This window comes from Sciurus carolinensis, chromosome 8 (assembly GCF_902686445.1).
Source record: "Sciurus carolinensis chromosome 8, mSciCar1.2, whole genome shotgun sequence".
Classification (NCBI taxonomy): Eukaryota; Metazoa; Chordata; class Mammalia; order Rodentia; family Sciuridae; genus Sciurus; species Sciurus carolinensis.
The window spans coordinates 122,004,987-122,022,617 of record NC_062220.1 but is presented as its reverse complement, the minus strand read 5'-3'; the positions used below and the strand labels follow the sequence as shown (position 1 = coordinate 122,022,617).

Genomic DNA, 17,631 nt, shown 5'->3' with positions numbered 1-17,631 from the left:
CTAGGCCCACCCCCCACCCCTTTGTTTTTTGTGGTACTGAGCATGGAACCCAGGGGCTATCACTGAACTACATCCATAGTCCCTTTTTACTTTAAGACAGGGTCTTGCTAAGTTTACCAGGCTGGCCTCCAACTTGGAAGTCTACTGCTTTAGCCTCGGGAGTTGCTGGGATTACAGGCATGTGCCACTGCTGCAGAAGTCTTTTTTATTACTTTTTAATCTTTTTGATACTGGAGACTGAACCCAGGGCACTTTACCACTGAGTTACATTCCCATACCTTTTTATTTTGTATTCTGAGACAGGGCCTCACTAAGTTGCTGAGAGTGGCCTTGAATTTGTGATCCTCCTTTCTCAGTCTCCCAAATCACTGGGTTTATAGGCATGTACCACCACACCCAGTTAGAAGTCTTTTTGAAAAAGTAGTTAATGTGGGCGTACTCAGTGGTGGACTACTTCTTGTGTGTGACCCCAGACTCAGTCCCGAACACCATAAATAAGCAAATAAATAAATAGCAGTTAATGTTTACTTAGAAAGTCACTCAGTAATTAAAATGTTCAAGTTCTAGTTCCTGCTATAAATTATAAAATCTATAATAAGCAAGAACTGATATATTTAGGACTGATATATTTTAGTTTTTGCAGTGCTAGGGATTGAACCCCCAAACACATGCTAGGCAAGTACTCTTATCACTAAGCTACATCCCCAGACCTGATATTAACTGATATTTTAAAACCATTCCTGCTGCCTAACTGAAGACAGAATCTAAGAGATTTATCCATATTTCTCAACTGAACCCAGGTGTGCTTTTACCACTGAGTAAGTCCTCAGCCCTTTTTATTTTTTATTTTGAGATAGGTTCTCACTAAGTTTCTTAGGGTCTTGCTAAATTGCTGAGACTGGTCTTGAACTTGTAATTCTCCTGCTTCAGTCTTCCAAATCACTGGGATTATAGCAAAGCACCATTGCATCTAGCCCAATGTTAGAAATATTGACCCACTCAAGTGGCTATGAATGTGTGTGCTGATTTTGCTTCTAGGTAATGGGGGTTTATATGATTATCAAATTTCCTTAATGCAAAGAAAAATAGCCAGGCGTGGCGGTACATGCCTACAATACCAGCGGCTCAGAAGGCTGAGGCAGGAGGATTGAAGTTCAAAGACAGCCTCCGCAACAGCAAGGCACTAAGAAACTCAGTGAGATCCTGTCTCTAAATAAAATGCGAAATAGGGTTGGAATTGTGGCTCAGTGGTAGAGTGCTTGCCTGGCACGTGTGGGGCCCTGGGTTTGATCCTCACCAAAACATATAAATAAAAAAATAAAATAAAAGATCCATCAACAACCAAAAAAAAAAAAAAAAAAAGAGAGAGAAAGAGAGAGAACCAGCTACTGTTGAGACTAAATCTATGAAGATTTAGAAACAGGAAAAAAGAGCAAGCAGGTTAAGATTCCAGGAGATGGACTGGGGATATAGCTCAGTTGGTAGAGTGCTTGCCTCGCAAGCACAAGGCCCTGGGTTCAAATCCCCAGCACCACACACACACAAAAAAAGGAATCAGTGAGAAATACTAACAGCACATCTCCCAAAAAAATCACCCAGTTCTCTAATTTTCATGAATATAATCTTAAATGAGCAGTCATTACTTTCAAGAATCTAAATTAAAACAGGTGCAGTGGTGCACACCTGTAATTCCAATGGCTCCAGAGGCTGAGGCAGGAGGATCACAAATTCAAAGTCAGCAATTTAACAAGACCCTGTCTCAAAATAAAAAATAAAATGGGCTGGGATATGGCTCATATCAGGGTACGTTAAATCCCGGGTTTAACATACATAAAAAACAAAAACAACAACAACGAAAAACCCAACCACTAAAAATAAAAAACCAACGTCAAAGGACCCACAACGTCAATCTTAATATATTTTACCTCTAATGCCAAAGCAGTCTTGTCATAAGCACAGGGTACTCTTTTCTGGATTGCTTTTGCAAAGACAGGTCCATTCTGTGTGGATGGCAAAGGGTTGATTGCTGCTCCAGGAGTACTGGAAACTGCAGGTAGAGGAGTTGTGGTCTGAGGTTGAGCATATGCGTGAGCAGGTTCTGGGATGCCATAACTGTTGGAATTCCTATTTCCATGTTTTCCATGAGGTGAGGACCTCACCAGCTTTTCAACATAAGGGACAGGAATCATCCCAACTCGGCCATCCTTGTTCCGGGCACTCCACCACTGTTCTTCAGGCTTTTCTATTATCACCAGGATCTCACCCTTTTTAAAGGGCAGGTCTTCAGCATCATTCCCAGGAAAATCATAGAGAGTCCGTACATATTCCATATTTTCTTCTGCTGTAGGCAAGTTGGGAGCTGAGACAGATCCCACTGGTGGGCTTGGATACCTTAAGACAGAGAGAAAAAAATCACTGTAGAGTAAAATCTTACTCTATACTAGTATCAGTCACATTTAATAAGCCACTCTTCTCTGTTATAAGTATCTCCCTCTGTAGTCACAGTAGTTAAGAAGATTCTGTCATATTGTACTTTCTTCAGTCTTTATTGTAACAAAAGTTAATATCCTGAATATGGCTTTCCAAATTACATGTCATGTGCATACACACACACACAATCTCTGTTTTATAAGAACCTTTTATTCACATCATGTACAACCACAAGAATGGAAACCTAATTAGAATAAGTTATACTCCATGTATGTATAATATGTCAAAATACACTTTACTGTCATCTCTATCTAAAAGGAACAAATTTTAAAAGTAAAAAAAAAAAGAGCCTTTTATTTTACATACAGATAACCTGATCTAAATTTATTTTTAAAATCTCAAGTATGGTAGCTGGCTTCCTTTGAACCCTGTCACAACCATTACAAACTCTTCCACCCAGCCCTAATCTAATGGCTCACATCCTGCACACTTCCCTGGGCACACAAAAAGATGATGACAAAGGCCTCTGCCTCCTGAAAATAAGAACCAGAAAAGGATTTATATGCTTGCCAAATTAAAAAAGTAAGCCACACATCCCTTCTTGTACAAGAATTATCACCTAATCTTTAAAATAAACACTTGTACCAGGTGTGGTGTCGCACACCTGTAGTGCCAGCTACATAGGAGGCTGAGATGGGAGGATCACTTCAGCTTACAAGTTTGACCAGGCTGGTCCACATAGTGAAAACCTGACACAAACAACAAAATAAAACAAAGTTTCACTGCAAATTCACAAGCATGAACTCTCAGGTAAGCATCAGTCCACAGGCACCACCACCTTCACTTTGCTTATAGATTCAACATGTATTTATTTGCTCAGTGCCTTGCAGAAAGCACTCCCAGAGACAGCTACAAAAGCAAAGTCCCAGCTGGAAATGTAGCTCAGTTCCAAAGAGTGCTACAAGAGTTTGATCACCAGCACTGTCCACTTCATCCCCCAAAGGGGAATGGTGACAAGGAGAGGCAAGAGAGAGAAACAAACGTGTAGTTTCTGCCCCAAGGAAACTTCAATTATCATTCCATGTTCTCTGCTCCCAAATTCCAACTGGCCCAGTTTACAGCCTTCTTAAAATAGAGTCCTGTATATACCTGTGGTGATTTCTCTGCCTAATATCACAGCACAGATGTCTCCACACATTTCTGGTCTTCATCATGATCTCTTTTATGGCAAGGTAACATTTCATTCTGTGGGCTTACTCAGTGATGCATCTGAGAATATTTAGTTTTTCTAATTCTCCTTATTTAACCATAAATATTATAAACCATTTTGAACATTATTTTATTCTTTCTTTCCTTTTATTTCTCTTCCTTGGTGCTAGGGATCAAACCCACATACATCCTCAGGCATGCTAAACAGGCATTCTAACACTGAACTATACCCCCAGTACTGGGCATTATTTTCCCTATAAAAGGCTTTTTGTAAAGCCCAGGTTCCTGAAACTCAAATTACCAGATTAACAACAAGAACAAACTCATAAATGAATTCAGCAAAGTAGCAGGACATAAAATCTATACCCATAAATCTAATGCATTTCTATACGTAAGCAACGAATCCACTGCAAGAGAATTTAGGAAAACTATCCCATTCACAGTAGCCTCAAAAAAATAAAATACTTGGGAACCAATCTAACAAAATAGGTGAAAGACCTCCATAACGAAAACTACAGAACACTACAGAAAGAAATTGAAGATCTTAGAAGATGGAAAGCCCTCCCACGCTCTTGGATAGGCAGAATTGTCAAAACGGCCATACTAAAAAAGTGTTATACAGATTCAATGCATTTCTTATTAAAATCCCAATGACATTCTTCATAGAAACAGAACAGCAATCATAAAATTCGTTTGGAAAAATAAGAGACCCAGAATAGCCAAGGCAATCCTTAGTTAGAATAGTGAAGCAGGAGGCATCACACCACCAAACCTTGAACTGTACCACAGAGCAATAATAACAAAAACAGCATGGTATCGGCACCAAAATAGAAATGTAAACAACAAGAACAGTGGTGGGCATGGAGGCACATGTCTGAAAGTCCCATCAAATTGGGAGGCTGAGGCAGGAGAATCCCAAGTTTGAGGCCAGTCAAAGCAATTTTTTAAAGATGTTCAGTAACTTAGTGAGCCACTGTCTCAAAATAAAAAAATTAAAAGGACTGGGGATGTAGTTCAAATTACATGTCATGTGCATACAAACACACAAATTCTCTCTCTGTTTTATAAGAACCTTTTTTTCACATCACATACAACCACAAGAATGGGATCCAAAGCACCCATGAGTCCAATCCCCAATTTTAATGGTCCTTGGTACATATCATCACATTGCTTTCCAAAAAGCAGCCTTCACAATGTAGCAAAACTTCCATCTTTCTTTAAAGCAAGCACCTCAAAGGCCTTGTTTCTTATTAATCAAGGGTTAATTGCTTAATATCAGTCCATCCAAAAAATGGATAACACAAGCAGTAGAAGTACCAATAGTAATAAAGAGTTAATATTTATTATCTGTCAGCCACTATTTGCAGTCTTTGAAGACACTAAATTTAATCCTCATGGCAATCCTAGGAGACAGTTATCCCCATTTTACAGATGAGAAAGTCAAAGCAAAGGTTAGAGTTGCACTCAGGCAGTCTGGTTCAAGAGTCCTCACTTTTTTTTTTTTTATTTTTATTTTTTTTTGTAGATGGACACAATCTTTATTTTTATGTGGTGCTGAGGATCAAACCCAGTGCCTCAAATGTACAAGGCAAGCACTCTACCACTGAACTTACAAACCCCAACCTGACAAACTACTTCTCTCAGGTGCAAGAGAGTTTGTCAAAATGTGTGTGAAATATTTCCCACAATTCCTGACTAACTAGCACATATGCACATATTCAGGCACCCCTGAAAACACATCCCTCTTCCTATTTCAAGAGTCATAGAGATTCTGTGAAATCTGTTGGGTACCACAGATTGCAGACAATTTACTAAATGAACAATCAGCTCTATCTCAGAACCTATCCAAGGGTATTTTATTACAATTAATTTGTATAGGTAGAAATATGGTAGAGCCTAGCACGCACAAGGTCTTGGGTTCAATCCCCCGCACTGTCAGAAACGAAATAAAAAACACACAAAAACAGTTCTACCAGCAGGGCACAGTGGTGCATGCCTATAATCCCAGTGACTAAGGAGGCTGAGGTAAAAGGATGGTAAGTTCCAGGCCAGGCTCAACAACTTAGTGAGGCCCTAAACAAGTTAGTTAGACCCTGTCTCAAATAAAAAACAAAGACTGAAGATGTAACTGAGTGGTAGAGTGCCCCTGGGTTCAAATTCCAGCCTCTCCCACCCCAAAAAATAATTTCTATAACAGAACTTCTATAACAGAGCTTCATTGAGGATTAAAATAAAATCCATTTGCCGAGGTATCACTGGTCCTACTGTGTACTAAGACTTGGAACCAAGTTCTTGATCTCAAAAGACAATTTAGTGCTGTGTGCACATGCGCATGCCTATAAACCCAGCAACTCAGAAGACTGAGGCAGAAGTATCAAAAGTTCAAAGCTAGCCTCAGCAACTTAGTGAGCTCCTGTCTCAAAATAAAAAGGGCTGAGGTATAGTGCCCCTGGGTTCAAACTTCAGTACCCAAAAAAAGATAATTCAATAGAGAGTTGGAAGAAAAAGAAAAGCACCTAGTGTAATTAATGGGTATCATGAAAGACATCAACAGGATCCAGAGGTACTCAAGTTTTTTGCTAAGGGTCAGAAGAACCAAGTAAGGAGGTGATTCACAAAAAACTCCTAAAAACTAGCCCCACTCTGAAGTTGAAAAATTCATTAGAGGGGCTGGGGAGATAGCTCAGTCGGTAGAGTGCTTGCCTTGTAAGCACAAGGCCCTGGGTTCGATCCCCAGCACCCCAAAAAAAAAAAAAAAAAAAAAAAAATCATTAGAGAAGATATTATGTATTTGGTTCTGCATTAGAAATAAATCAGAGTCCCAAAGGTTGAAAAGGTCCTTTCCTGGTCCCCCTACAGACTGCAAAGCACACTGCAGTTTCTCACAGGAACAGACCAAGAGCTCTGCTGGCCACGGCTTACCAAAGGTCAAAACTTCTGTGAAGGACCATATGGTACATAATTTAGGCTTTGCAGGTGTCTCTGCCACATATTATTTTTCAAAAACAATTTAAAAAAAAATAACCACTGGGCATGATGGTACACACCTATAATCCCAGTGACTCAGGAGGCTGAGGCAGGAGGATTGAAAGTTTGAGGTCAGCCTGAACAACTTAGCAAGCAAGAAAGAGCCTTCCTCAAAATAAGAAATAAAAAGGATTGGGGGAGCTGGGTTGTGGTTCAGTGCGTAGAGCGCTTGCCTGGCATGTATGAAGCCCTGAGTTCAATCCTCAGCACTGCATATTAATTAATTAATTAGTTAATTAAAGGTCCATCAACAACTAAAAATAAAATTAAAAAAAGATTGGGGATGTTGCTCAATGGTAGAGCACTTGCCTAGTGTGCACAAGGCCCTGGGTTTGATCCCAACACTTATTAATTAATTTTAATAAGGACTTGAGGATATAGTTAAGTGGTACAGTGCCCAAAGATCCAATTCCCAGTATACCAAAAAGGAATATGTGGGCTGGGCACAGTGATGCATGCCTGTAATCCCAGCAACTCTGGAGGTGGAGGCAGGAGGATCTCAAATTCAAAGAAAGTCTAAGCAGCTTAGCGAAAACCTGTCTCAAAACAAAAAATAAAGAAAAGGGCTGGATGTGGCTCAGTGGTTAAGTGCCCACGGGTTCAATCCCCAGTACCAAAAAAAAGGAAAGGAATACATGGATGATAAAGATGTTTTATTATACACATACATTTGTATATGTATGAAATATTTCAGTTAAAAAAATCTTGAAAACACTTGCTAGAGCAATCAATTCCAAAAAGGCTAAGTATTTAGGTAATGAACTGCCATAGGTAACCATTCAGGAATTCATTCATTCACTGAATTTATCTTTAATTTTTTTTATTACTATTTTGGGTGCTAGGGAATGAATGCAGGGCCTCTTGCATGCTAAGTACATACTCCATCACTGAACTACATCCCCAGTCACCTTAGTTGCATTTAATACCCAGTTCCCCTCCATTTCTTCTCTGAGCATTCAGGCCATCACTAATGGCTCTCCACCTCCTTCCACCACTCCTCCTCCTCAGCTCATTCCCAAATCTATATATTCAGTCCCCATCTCTCTTTTCAGTAACAAACCCACCAGATTGCTAAGTAACATCTGGCTCCCTGAGGCTCCTCAAGAAAACATTCTTCCTATTGAAAACAATCCCCTCACCCTAATCCCTTCCCTCCTCTCAAAGGCACCACTACTCAATTCTCTATGAAGTTATACTCTTCTTTTACCATCTATGTACAATATCCCAGAAAGGTTGTAAGTTCCCACTTCTACATTCCCAGAACAGTTAAGCTTAGTTCAGTTTCTCATGGACCCTCTCTGTTAACAGTCCTTAATTAGCCCCATCCTCTAGACTGTCTCCTACTCAGCTCCAAACCATAGCAGTTTTTAAAAAGTAAAACTGATCCCCAGGTACAGGCAGATGAGTGAGCACGTGACACACAGACACACACACAGAGTAAAGCTGATTATGACAATGCTTTTTAGAAACCTAGATGATTCTCACTGTTAAACTCATTTACAAGGCAGAGGAGGCTCTTTACAAATAAGCTTATCCTTCCTGCCTAGCCTCCTGTTCATCACTCACATTAATTACAACTCTGCCTTTCCCAGCAGGCCTCTTCCACCTCATATACTCGTTCTTATTTTCCAGAATTAGTTGAATTAGAAAAGGCTATTTCAAGCCTGTCCTGACCCCTTAGGCAAAGCTGACCTCCCTACTATGGCATTCTATTATAATTTTCTCAATAGATTTAGTTTCTCAAAGGAAAAACCATGGTTTACTCCCATATGCCTTAAGTGTATTTTGGACTTTGGTGCACAGTAGGTTTCTATCTTCTTCTGAAATCACAAAAGCTCAGGCATGCCAAACACCTAACTTTAGTTTGTTATACATAAAAGGAGAACCATTGTGTGCCACATGGTGCACCTTCCAAGTCTCTTCACCTTACTATTCTTCCATGGTATTCTCACATGCTTAGCTATCATTCCAGGCAAGCAACTGGGCTGGTGCTGGTGCTAATTTCTTTATGATCTTAGATCAGAATAATCTTTTCTCCCACTAATAAACAATGTCCCATTTACTTATTAAAAAAACTAAAATACTTTAGCCTTAAGGACACTTGTAAATAATCTAGTCCAACAGTTCAGATAAAAGTTTAAAAAAAAAAATATATATATATACATATATGTATGTAGGTGTGTGTGTGTGTGTGTGTGTGTGTGTGTGTATAAATGAGATTGGGTCTTGCTATGGCTGCCTAGGCTAGCATCCAACTCCCGTACTACTCAAAGTGATTCTTCTGCCTCAGCCTTCCAAGTACTGAGATTACAGGTGTTAGCCATCATGCTCTGCTTTTAAAGTAAAAACTGTTACATAAAAATTCTCTGGATTGGAATCTTTACACACACACACACACACACACACACACACACATATTTTAGTTGTAGATGGGCACAATATATATTTTTATGTGGTGCTGAGGAACCCAGTGCCTCACACGTGTGTGTGTGTGTGTGTGTGTGTGTGTGTGTGTGAAGCTCTCTACCACTGAGCTACAACCCCAGCCCTGGATTTGAATCTTAAACAAGAGAAATGTCATAAACCAAATAGCTTCCGGTATTTTACATGCAATCAGAACACAACTCTACAACTGAACGAACTCCCATTCTCAGCATAATGGCAATGTTCTTGTATTTCACCTGAATCAAATTAAGATGATTTAAACCACTGGTCAAAAGAAATGCAAAGGAGTTTATGAACAGTGCCAAATTCTACACTGACCAAAATTACTGGCAAACCTTCTCTCCTATTCCCAATTATGAAAATTCAGATTTGCGTTTTCAAATATTTAGAACTGAGTATATGGGGAAAAGACTTGGTAAGGGCCTGCTCTATAGCGTGAGGACCCCTTCAAAGGCTCTTAGTTAGACTAAACACTCTCTTCCTCACAGCCACTTGACCATGCATGAAAATGACCTTTTAAAAAAAGCCTGGTAGCCAGGTGAGTTAGTGCATGCCTGTAATACCAGAGGTTCAGGAAGCTGAAACAGGAGGATTGTGAGTTCAAAGTCAGCCTCAGCAAAAATGAGGTGCTAAGCAACTCAATGAGACCCTGTCTCTAAATAAAATACAAAATAGGACTGGAGATGTGCCTGAGTGGTTGAATGCCCCGGAGTTCAATCCCCATACCCACGCCCCCTGCAAATATCTTGGTAACCAGAAAGCCCCCAAGAGCATGAGAAAGACTGTTCAACTGAACATTGGTTCTGTATTACCAAGTATAAGTAATGGTCAATGTTTGTTGAATAAAAAACATGATTTTCTCAAAGGGTCAATTTTCCTGTTTGTTTATTTTTTAATTTTTTTAGTTGTAAATGAACACAATACCTTTATTTTATTTATCTATTTTTATGTGGTATTGAGGATTGAACCCAGTGCCAGGCGAGTGTTCTACCACTGAGTTACAACCCTAGCCTTCCCTCAGTTTTTAATGGTAAATTTTTGTCACAATTTGTTTTTCCTAGCTTGCATTTATCTACATACTTTAGAATTGGAAAATTTTATAAGCAAAACAAGCTATACAAAACATACGTTCAAGTTTCTAAACCAGAAGAAATGTATTTCATATCCAAGCAATTCACCCAGAAACCCTTTGAAATATTCTGATTCTGACTGGAAATAGACCATATTAAAAAACACTAGAGCCTACATGAATACCAACTACATCTTAATCTTTTTTTTTCGAGACAGGGTCTAGGTTACCCATACTGGCCTTCAACTCCCAGGCTCAAGTTACTTATCCTCCTGCCTTAGCCTACCAAGCAAGAGGAACTACAACAGTATGGCACCATGCCTGGCCCTAAACAAAATCTTAAAAATGTTTGTGCCCGGGGCTGGGGATATAGCTCAGTTGGTAGAGTGCTTGTCTTGCAAGCACAAACCCTGGGTTCAATCCCCAGTACCCGCCCCCCTCAAAAAAACAAACAAACAAAAAAAAAGTTTGTGCCCAAAATGAAGGGGAAAATCACCACAGGATTTCTGTTTATCAACAACAAAAAATTACACTAATGTGTACAAAGAGAATATTTTAGGTTCATTCAAAATCAACAAACGCTATCCAAAATGATACACTTTTGGGATAAAATAATTCAAAATATACAATAAGGATTATATAAATAAATACAAAAATAATTAATAAGGGGGTTAAATAATTTTAAATATACAATAATACCACAGACAAATATAAAGATGAACCTCAGGGCTGGGGTTTTAGTCTAGTGGCAGAGGTCTTACCTAGCATTCCTGAGACTGTGGTTCAACACCCCTGCCTCCAGAATAATATGAACTGATGTCCTTAGCTTCTCAGGTAGATGTTTATAGTTATGAACTTGAGTAAAGCAAAATGAAGAAAAAACTATTACCCAAGGGGCACGAAACTCAGACTTTAAAAGCTGTTTTGATACCTGAAAAGTTAAAACTACTTAATTTATCCTGTATGAGATATGAAGAAGCATTGCATTAAGTTTTCTGTTTGGCCAAGGCTCTACTAAGCACTAGCTTTATTTTAATTTTATTTATTTATTTATTTTTGAGTGTCTCGCTGGGTGTGGTGGTATACACCTGTAATTCCAGTTATTCAGAGGCAGGATTAAAAGGTGTAGGCCAGCCTGAGCCATTTAGTAAGACCCTGTATCAAAAAAAAAAACAAAAAAAAAAAAAAAAAAATGGGTTGGGGATGTAGCTGAGTGGAACAGTGACCCTGGGTTCAATCTCCAATACCCCCCAGAAAAGAAAAAGAGAATTAAAGAGAGAGATAAGGGATCTTGCAATGTTATGTTGCCCCAGCTCATCTGGAAACCTCTGGGATCAAGCTACCCTCCCACCTCAGCTGCCGGAGTAGTTGAGACAATAGGAGTATACCACCACGCCCAGCTTAACCACACTAGCTTTATATTAAGAGGCTAACATGTTAAATCTATTCCTAAATTTCAGACATCCAAGTGGCATGTCAATGATTCAGTACAAAAATAAATTCAGATGGGGTTCAATTGACCATCTTCAGAGTTATTAGGGAAAATGAAAAACAGCAACATGCCTGGGGCAGAGGGCACAGAATAGGAGAAACAAAGCTGAATTTGAGGAGGATCAGGAAAAAGCCCTATTATTTATGACACTAGGAACAACAGGTAGGATTTCAATAGATGGAAAATAAAGTGGAGTGAGGCAATGAGGAGTCAACAGCTCCAGCAAAGGTATAAGGAGGTAAGGATAGCTAACAGAGAATAGGTGGGCAGCCCTGTAAAGTTTCACTTAAGAGATGACAAAGAAAATTATATCTGGCATCTGAGAAGACATGTTTCCAGGGAATATTGGTTTTGTGGGTAGTGGGATGCCACTGTAGCATATTCCTTTTCCTCCTTCTAGAAGAGGATCAAGCCATTACTTCACTTTTGAAACAGCAATATTTAGAATCTGTCACCTCAATGTAAGACATGCCTTGCACACAGCATGGCTTAATAAAGACCTGAAATTATATTACCAATCTCATTACATTGGGTCTAACTCCTCATATAGGAATTACATTGTGCTCAAAGTTGATTACACTTACCAGAAACTGTTAGGACCACCAAATTTCACCAATCTGATTCTTGGTGTCCTGGTCTTTGTTAATCAGAATTTGACTTATAATTACTCCCCCCCCTTTTTTTTAAGTCCATTTAGATTAGTAGTTAATCTTGAAGTCATCATACTGTCATGTTTTTCTTCCTTATCTCTTTCCCAAAGAAACATATGCTTCCAGTAGGTGCTCTTAATTATAGCAGTTTCTAGGGTTTAAAGTTCAGAGTAATACCTTGTTTGCAAATCTATAAAATCAGAAACATCTCACCCTGAAAAATATATATTAATCCTTTTTAAATAGATGCTTTAAGGGCTGAGGATATAGCTCAGGTGGTAGAGTGCTTGCCTGGCAAGCACAAGGCCCTGGGTTCAAATCCCCAGCACCACAAAAAAAAAAAAAAAAAAAAAAAAAAAAAAAGCTTTAAGAAAGAAACTGGACAGGAAAATAACTTTTATTTAAAAATTCTAGGCTGGAGATGTATCTTAGTGGTAGAAGACCTATGTAGCATGTGCCAGGTCATGAATTTTATCCCCAGCACCACAAAAATAATTCATTAAAAGAAAAATCTGGGCAATTTTTCAACTGAAGTTTGGTATAATTTAAATAAAAGAATTCACTTATAAGATACTCCCCAAAAAAGCATATAATCAAATCAAATAATATATTTTACTTGGGAAAAGAATGCTTGATAGTATCACTCTGAGTTCTTTAACTGTAAAACAGACATTAATCTGTTAGACTTAATACAGGAAGTATATATGAAATCGGACTAGTACAAGAATAAGGTAAGTGCCATTCCATCTTGATAATTCATCAAAACGATGTCTCCCTAGTAATGGTTCACCTTTGGAGGGGGAAATGCAAATTTTCCTAAAAATGTCTTGTCTGAAACCAATGCACCTTTTCGTTTCTTTCTAAGTGTACAGTAAAAAAGGTCATCTGGCCCTTCAAACCTGGCATCAGAACATCAATATATAGTTCTGATATTTCAATTAAAGGTTTTTGTTTTTGAACAATAAAACAACTGTTTCAAAGGTTGTAGTCCATTTCTTAACCTTGTAGTTGTGAGGTCTCGCCTGGGGTCCAAGAACCCTGAATGGTGTGCAAGACTTGTATGTAAATTTTCGGGGAGATGAGGTGGAGACATAACGCCGCAAAAGAAGTCTACGAGTCAGAATAGAGTAATTTAAAAACAAACGAACAAAAAAAGCTCTCTATATGAGAGACAGCAAAAGTGACAAGACAAAAGGAAAAAGCTTGCATTTGAACTATGCAACCACTGTTAAATGTTTAAAAAGCATCCTCTCTTATCCAGTGACCCAGATCCTAAACGCCCTCTGGTTCAGAATGGATTCACCCCCGCCCCCTACACTCTACAACAGAGACCATTCTCAACCCTCCTCAGTAGTTGGGCTGGTTGCACGCCCGGGAACCCCAGGCGCTCGCGTACCTGGGAGCTGGCTCGATTAGGGTGGTGGTGTCCAGATAGTGGATCTTGTAGAACTCCAGCAATGCCGGCAAATGGTCAAACTCCTGGTCCCCGATCTTAAAACGGCGATTAGGCAAGGAGTTGATGATGTAGTGGGAGACGCGCGAGTTCTCGGATACAGACAGCACATAGTCCCCGGGGCAGGTGGAGGAGTCGCGGACTAGGAACATGCCGTGGCGCTGACCCTGGAGCCGGGTCTGCGCCTCCTGGCGAGACACCGGTCCCATGTACCAAGCAGAACGGTCTGAGGAGTCAAACCTGGCGGAGGACATGGTGCCGGGCCGGGTTCTGTGGTGGGTCGGGGCGATGGCTGCTCTCGCCTGCTCTGGAAGCCTTTGCCCGGCAGACGGCTTTGAGGCCAAGAAAGGGGCCTCTCCGCACACCTCTAGGCGAGCTTAGAGGGCCGGACAAGCACCTGCCTCTCGGCTCCGGGCCCGCAGCATCCTCTGCCGCCGCCCGCCTGCTCCGGGGCCGCCTCACGCAAAGAGCCGGCCCAGGGAATGCAGGGAAGTGCCCGGGTACGGGGTGGGCGAAGTCGAACAGCAGCGGAGGCCGCCCCGGGGTTCTTGGGCTGTCCGACGTACCGGGGGTGGTTCCAGTGGATCGAGACCTGGAAAGCGCCGGCTCCGTAGCCGCACGGGTCTGCACTGACCCCCGCCGTCACACGAAGCACAGGACTCCAGGGAGCGTCGCGCCTCTGGTGAGGCTTTGCCCAGCCTGTTCCCAATAGCCACAGCAACAAAATGGCGGACGCGGGAGAAGCAACCAGCCACCTCCCCCTCGTCTCAGCGCACTCCGTCTGCGCACGCGCGGGACCCCGGCTCCCAGCGGCCGTCGGGGCCCTCCCCATGACGTCGCTCGTCATAGCCAATCAGCAGCGCGGTTGCGGAGGTCGGGGCGTGGGCTTCTAGCACCCGCTCCCGCGTTCCGGGAGGAGGCTTAAGGAGGCGTTGACCGCGGACACTCCCTTCCCGGGCCGCCGTGCGCCACCAGGGGCGCTGCCGCCGCCGAGTCTCCCAGCGCTGGCAGGAAAATAGCTGGAGCCGAGAGGGAGCGGCGTTCCGAAAAACCTGCTTCTGGGAACAAAGCGTAACGTGCTCGCCGAATCGCGGGCCAGGGAGGCGTGGCACTGAGGTGACCTGGACTATCAAGTGGCCAAAGGGAGATTCAAGGGCGGACAGGCCCTAAAGGGCGGAGATTGCTCTCGGAGATGACGACCCCGGGAGCGAGTTGACCCCTCGATTACTGAGTGACGCACACTGTAGGTGGTCTAATAGGCTAAGAGACTCTGGGTGGTTAGGTGATCCAGCTGGCACAAATGGGGGGTGGGGGAAACGAAGATAGCATTCTCGAGTCTACAGCCTACTATAACCTGGCCTATATTATAGGCTCTGAATCGCTGCTAGTAAAATGCAAACGCCTCTCGGGCGTGGCCTGAAGGCTTCGCCTGCTCCGGATTCTGCCTGCTTCCCTCAGTTAATTTCCTCCCATTCACTCCTGCTGCGTTTTCCTAACCTATATCCTCCTCCGACCCCTACTTGAACGTAAATTTTAAGAAACCAGGTATCTTGTCTGTTTTGCACAATGCCTGGCCCTGAGCGGATGCTCAAATATTTGTTGAATGACTGAGTTATGAAAAATCATCAGCCATTAGTACCCGATTATTAGTAATAATATTCCTGAGTTGGACAGACAAGAAAGCATGTCCAGAAAGGGGAAAAGGCAGAAGAAGCAAATCATACTTATATCCCTCTGCCAATGAAATGTCTTTGGCCACTGTCATCCTCCAGGTTCAACAAATTGTGGACTGTAGGGAGATAGATGATGTTCACTCTAGGGTAAGTTAAAGGGAAATGTCAAGGTATAGTGCCTTTTTGTGAATTCGCAAAGATGCTTTCATGTTGTATTAATCTCAGGTGCAGTTTGAATACCACTGACAATGATGCTGACTACCTGAGTTCAAATCCTGGTTCAGTCGTCTAGCTGGATGACCTTGGGCTATTCAATCATTCTTTGCCTCATCTGAGGGATAATAATAGCACACACTTCATAGTTCGAAGTAAATGTATTAAACAAGCTAATACATGAAAAGTACTTGGAAGAGTGGCTGGCACATATTAAGCATCACGTAAGAGTTTTCCACTGTTATTATTCACTCTCTCCCTGGGCCTCTACCTCCATAGTCTTAAAGTGTGAGCAGATCTTTCCATGGGTGGGGAGAAAATTTTCCACTTGATTTTCCAGCTCCTTTTCACAGCCTGATTTACCATTTCCTCATTACCTACTCTTTGCCCACCTTCCTGATTTGGCTTCTACCCTTGCTTTGACTGAAACTAGACTTTGAAGGTTGTCAGTAATCTCCATAAAAATTATCATTCTCTTTGATCTTTCTGGTCTTATGTGCTTAGGAAATCTCCTTTCTGGAAAGAATTTTTTTTAAGTTTCTGTGACAATAACATAACCTTTTTTCTTTCTTTCTAAATATACCTTCTCAGTATCTTTTGTTTTGTTGTGTGGTGCTGGGAATTGAACCCAGGGTCTCATGTATGCCAGGCAAACACTCTACCACTGAACTACATCTCAGGATCTTTCTATAGCATTTTTGTCTCCAGTCACTTAAATGTAGAAGCTCAGTCCTTCACTTCTCTATAGCTTCTCCTTTGGCAGGTTCATAATCATCATGAATACTTTAGGGGTCACCTCTGGTGACTCCAAACACATGTATTTTAAAAATAGAACTAGGATTGGGATTGTGGCTCAGTGGCAGGGTGCTTGCCTAGCTTGTGTGAGGCACTGGGTTCAAACCTAAGCACCACATAAAAAATAAAGGCAGGGCTGGGGAGATAGCTCAGCTGGTAGAGTGCTTGCCTCGCAAGCACAAAGCCCTGAGTTTGATCCCCAGTACTGCAAAAAAAAAAAAAATAAATAAATAAATAAAAAATAAAGGCATTCTCTACAACTACAAAAAAAAAAAAACATTAAATTAAGTAAATAAATAAAAATAGAACAAAAAACACACCTGTGATTACTGTGCCAACAACAGTGCAGTCACAGCGTAAATTAATTCTTACCACTTTCATTTCTTTTTTTGTGCTGAGGATTAAACCCACAGGCACTTTACCACTGAGCTACAATCCCAGTCTTTTTTTTTTTAATTGCAAATTGCTTATAAATACTTTTTCCTAATCTGAGCATCTTGAGGGTAGACTATAATTTTTTGAATTCCCAGTGCCTGGCACAGTGCCAGCACATAGTATATACTTAAATGGTTTTTTTAATGTAGCTGGATAAAGATGGGAATATATAGATAACCAAGTGCAGTGGCTCAACCTAATCCCAGCGGCTTGGAAAGCTGAGGTAGGTTTGTGAGTTCAAAGCCAGCCTCAGCAATTTAGCACAGCAACTTAACAAGACCCTGTCTCTAAATGAAATATAAAAAAGAGCTGGGATACGGTTGGGTGATTAAGTGCCCCTGGGTTCAATCCCCAGTACCAAAAAAAAAAAAAAAATATATATATATATATGGAACTACGGTTTATTAGTTTATTACCTTCCTCTTTTCTGTCAATAGTATCACTGTTTTCCTAATTCACAGGCTCAAAATATGTTCTCTTTTACTTAAATAAAGAACTTAATACCTAGTTTATATGGCACTTTTCAATTCACAAAATTTCAGAGACTCTCGTTTTACTTAATCTAACCAAAATCCCATGAAGTACCCCTTTTATAGTTAATCCAGAGCTGGGCCTGGTAGTACAAGCCTGTAATCCTAGCTAGTCCTAGTTACTTGGATGGTAGAGACAGGAGTATCACAAATTCAAGATCAACCTGGGCAATTTAGCAAGACCCTGTTTCAAAAATAAAAAAAGAGATG

General features: G+C 41.0%; 1 protein-coding gene across 1 annotated transcript in view; it reads right to left on the bottom strand.

Annotated features, from left to right (window-relative positions):
- Crkl (CRK like proto-oncogene, adaptor protein) overlaps positions 1 to 14,559 on the bottom strand; it is a 32,303-nt gene extending 17,744 nt beyond the window's left edge. The window contains exons 1-2 of the mRNA XM_047562033.1: positions 13,719 to 14,559; positions 1,926 to 2,391 (exon numbers count right to left, since the gene is read on the bottom strand). Of these exons, the coding sequence (XP_047417989.1) occupies positions 1,926 to 2,391; positions 13,719 to 14,029 (777 nt within the window). The 5' untranslated portion in view covers positions 14,030 to 14,559. The remainder of the gene's footprint in view (positions 1 to 1,925; positions 2,392 to 13,718) is intronic.
- Between the last annotated feature and the right edge of the window lie 3,072 nt (positions 14,560 to 17,631).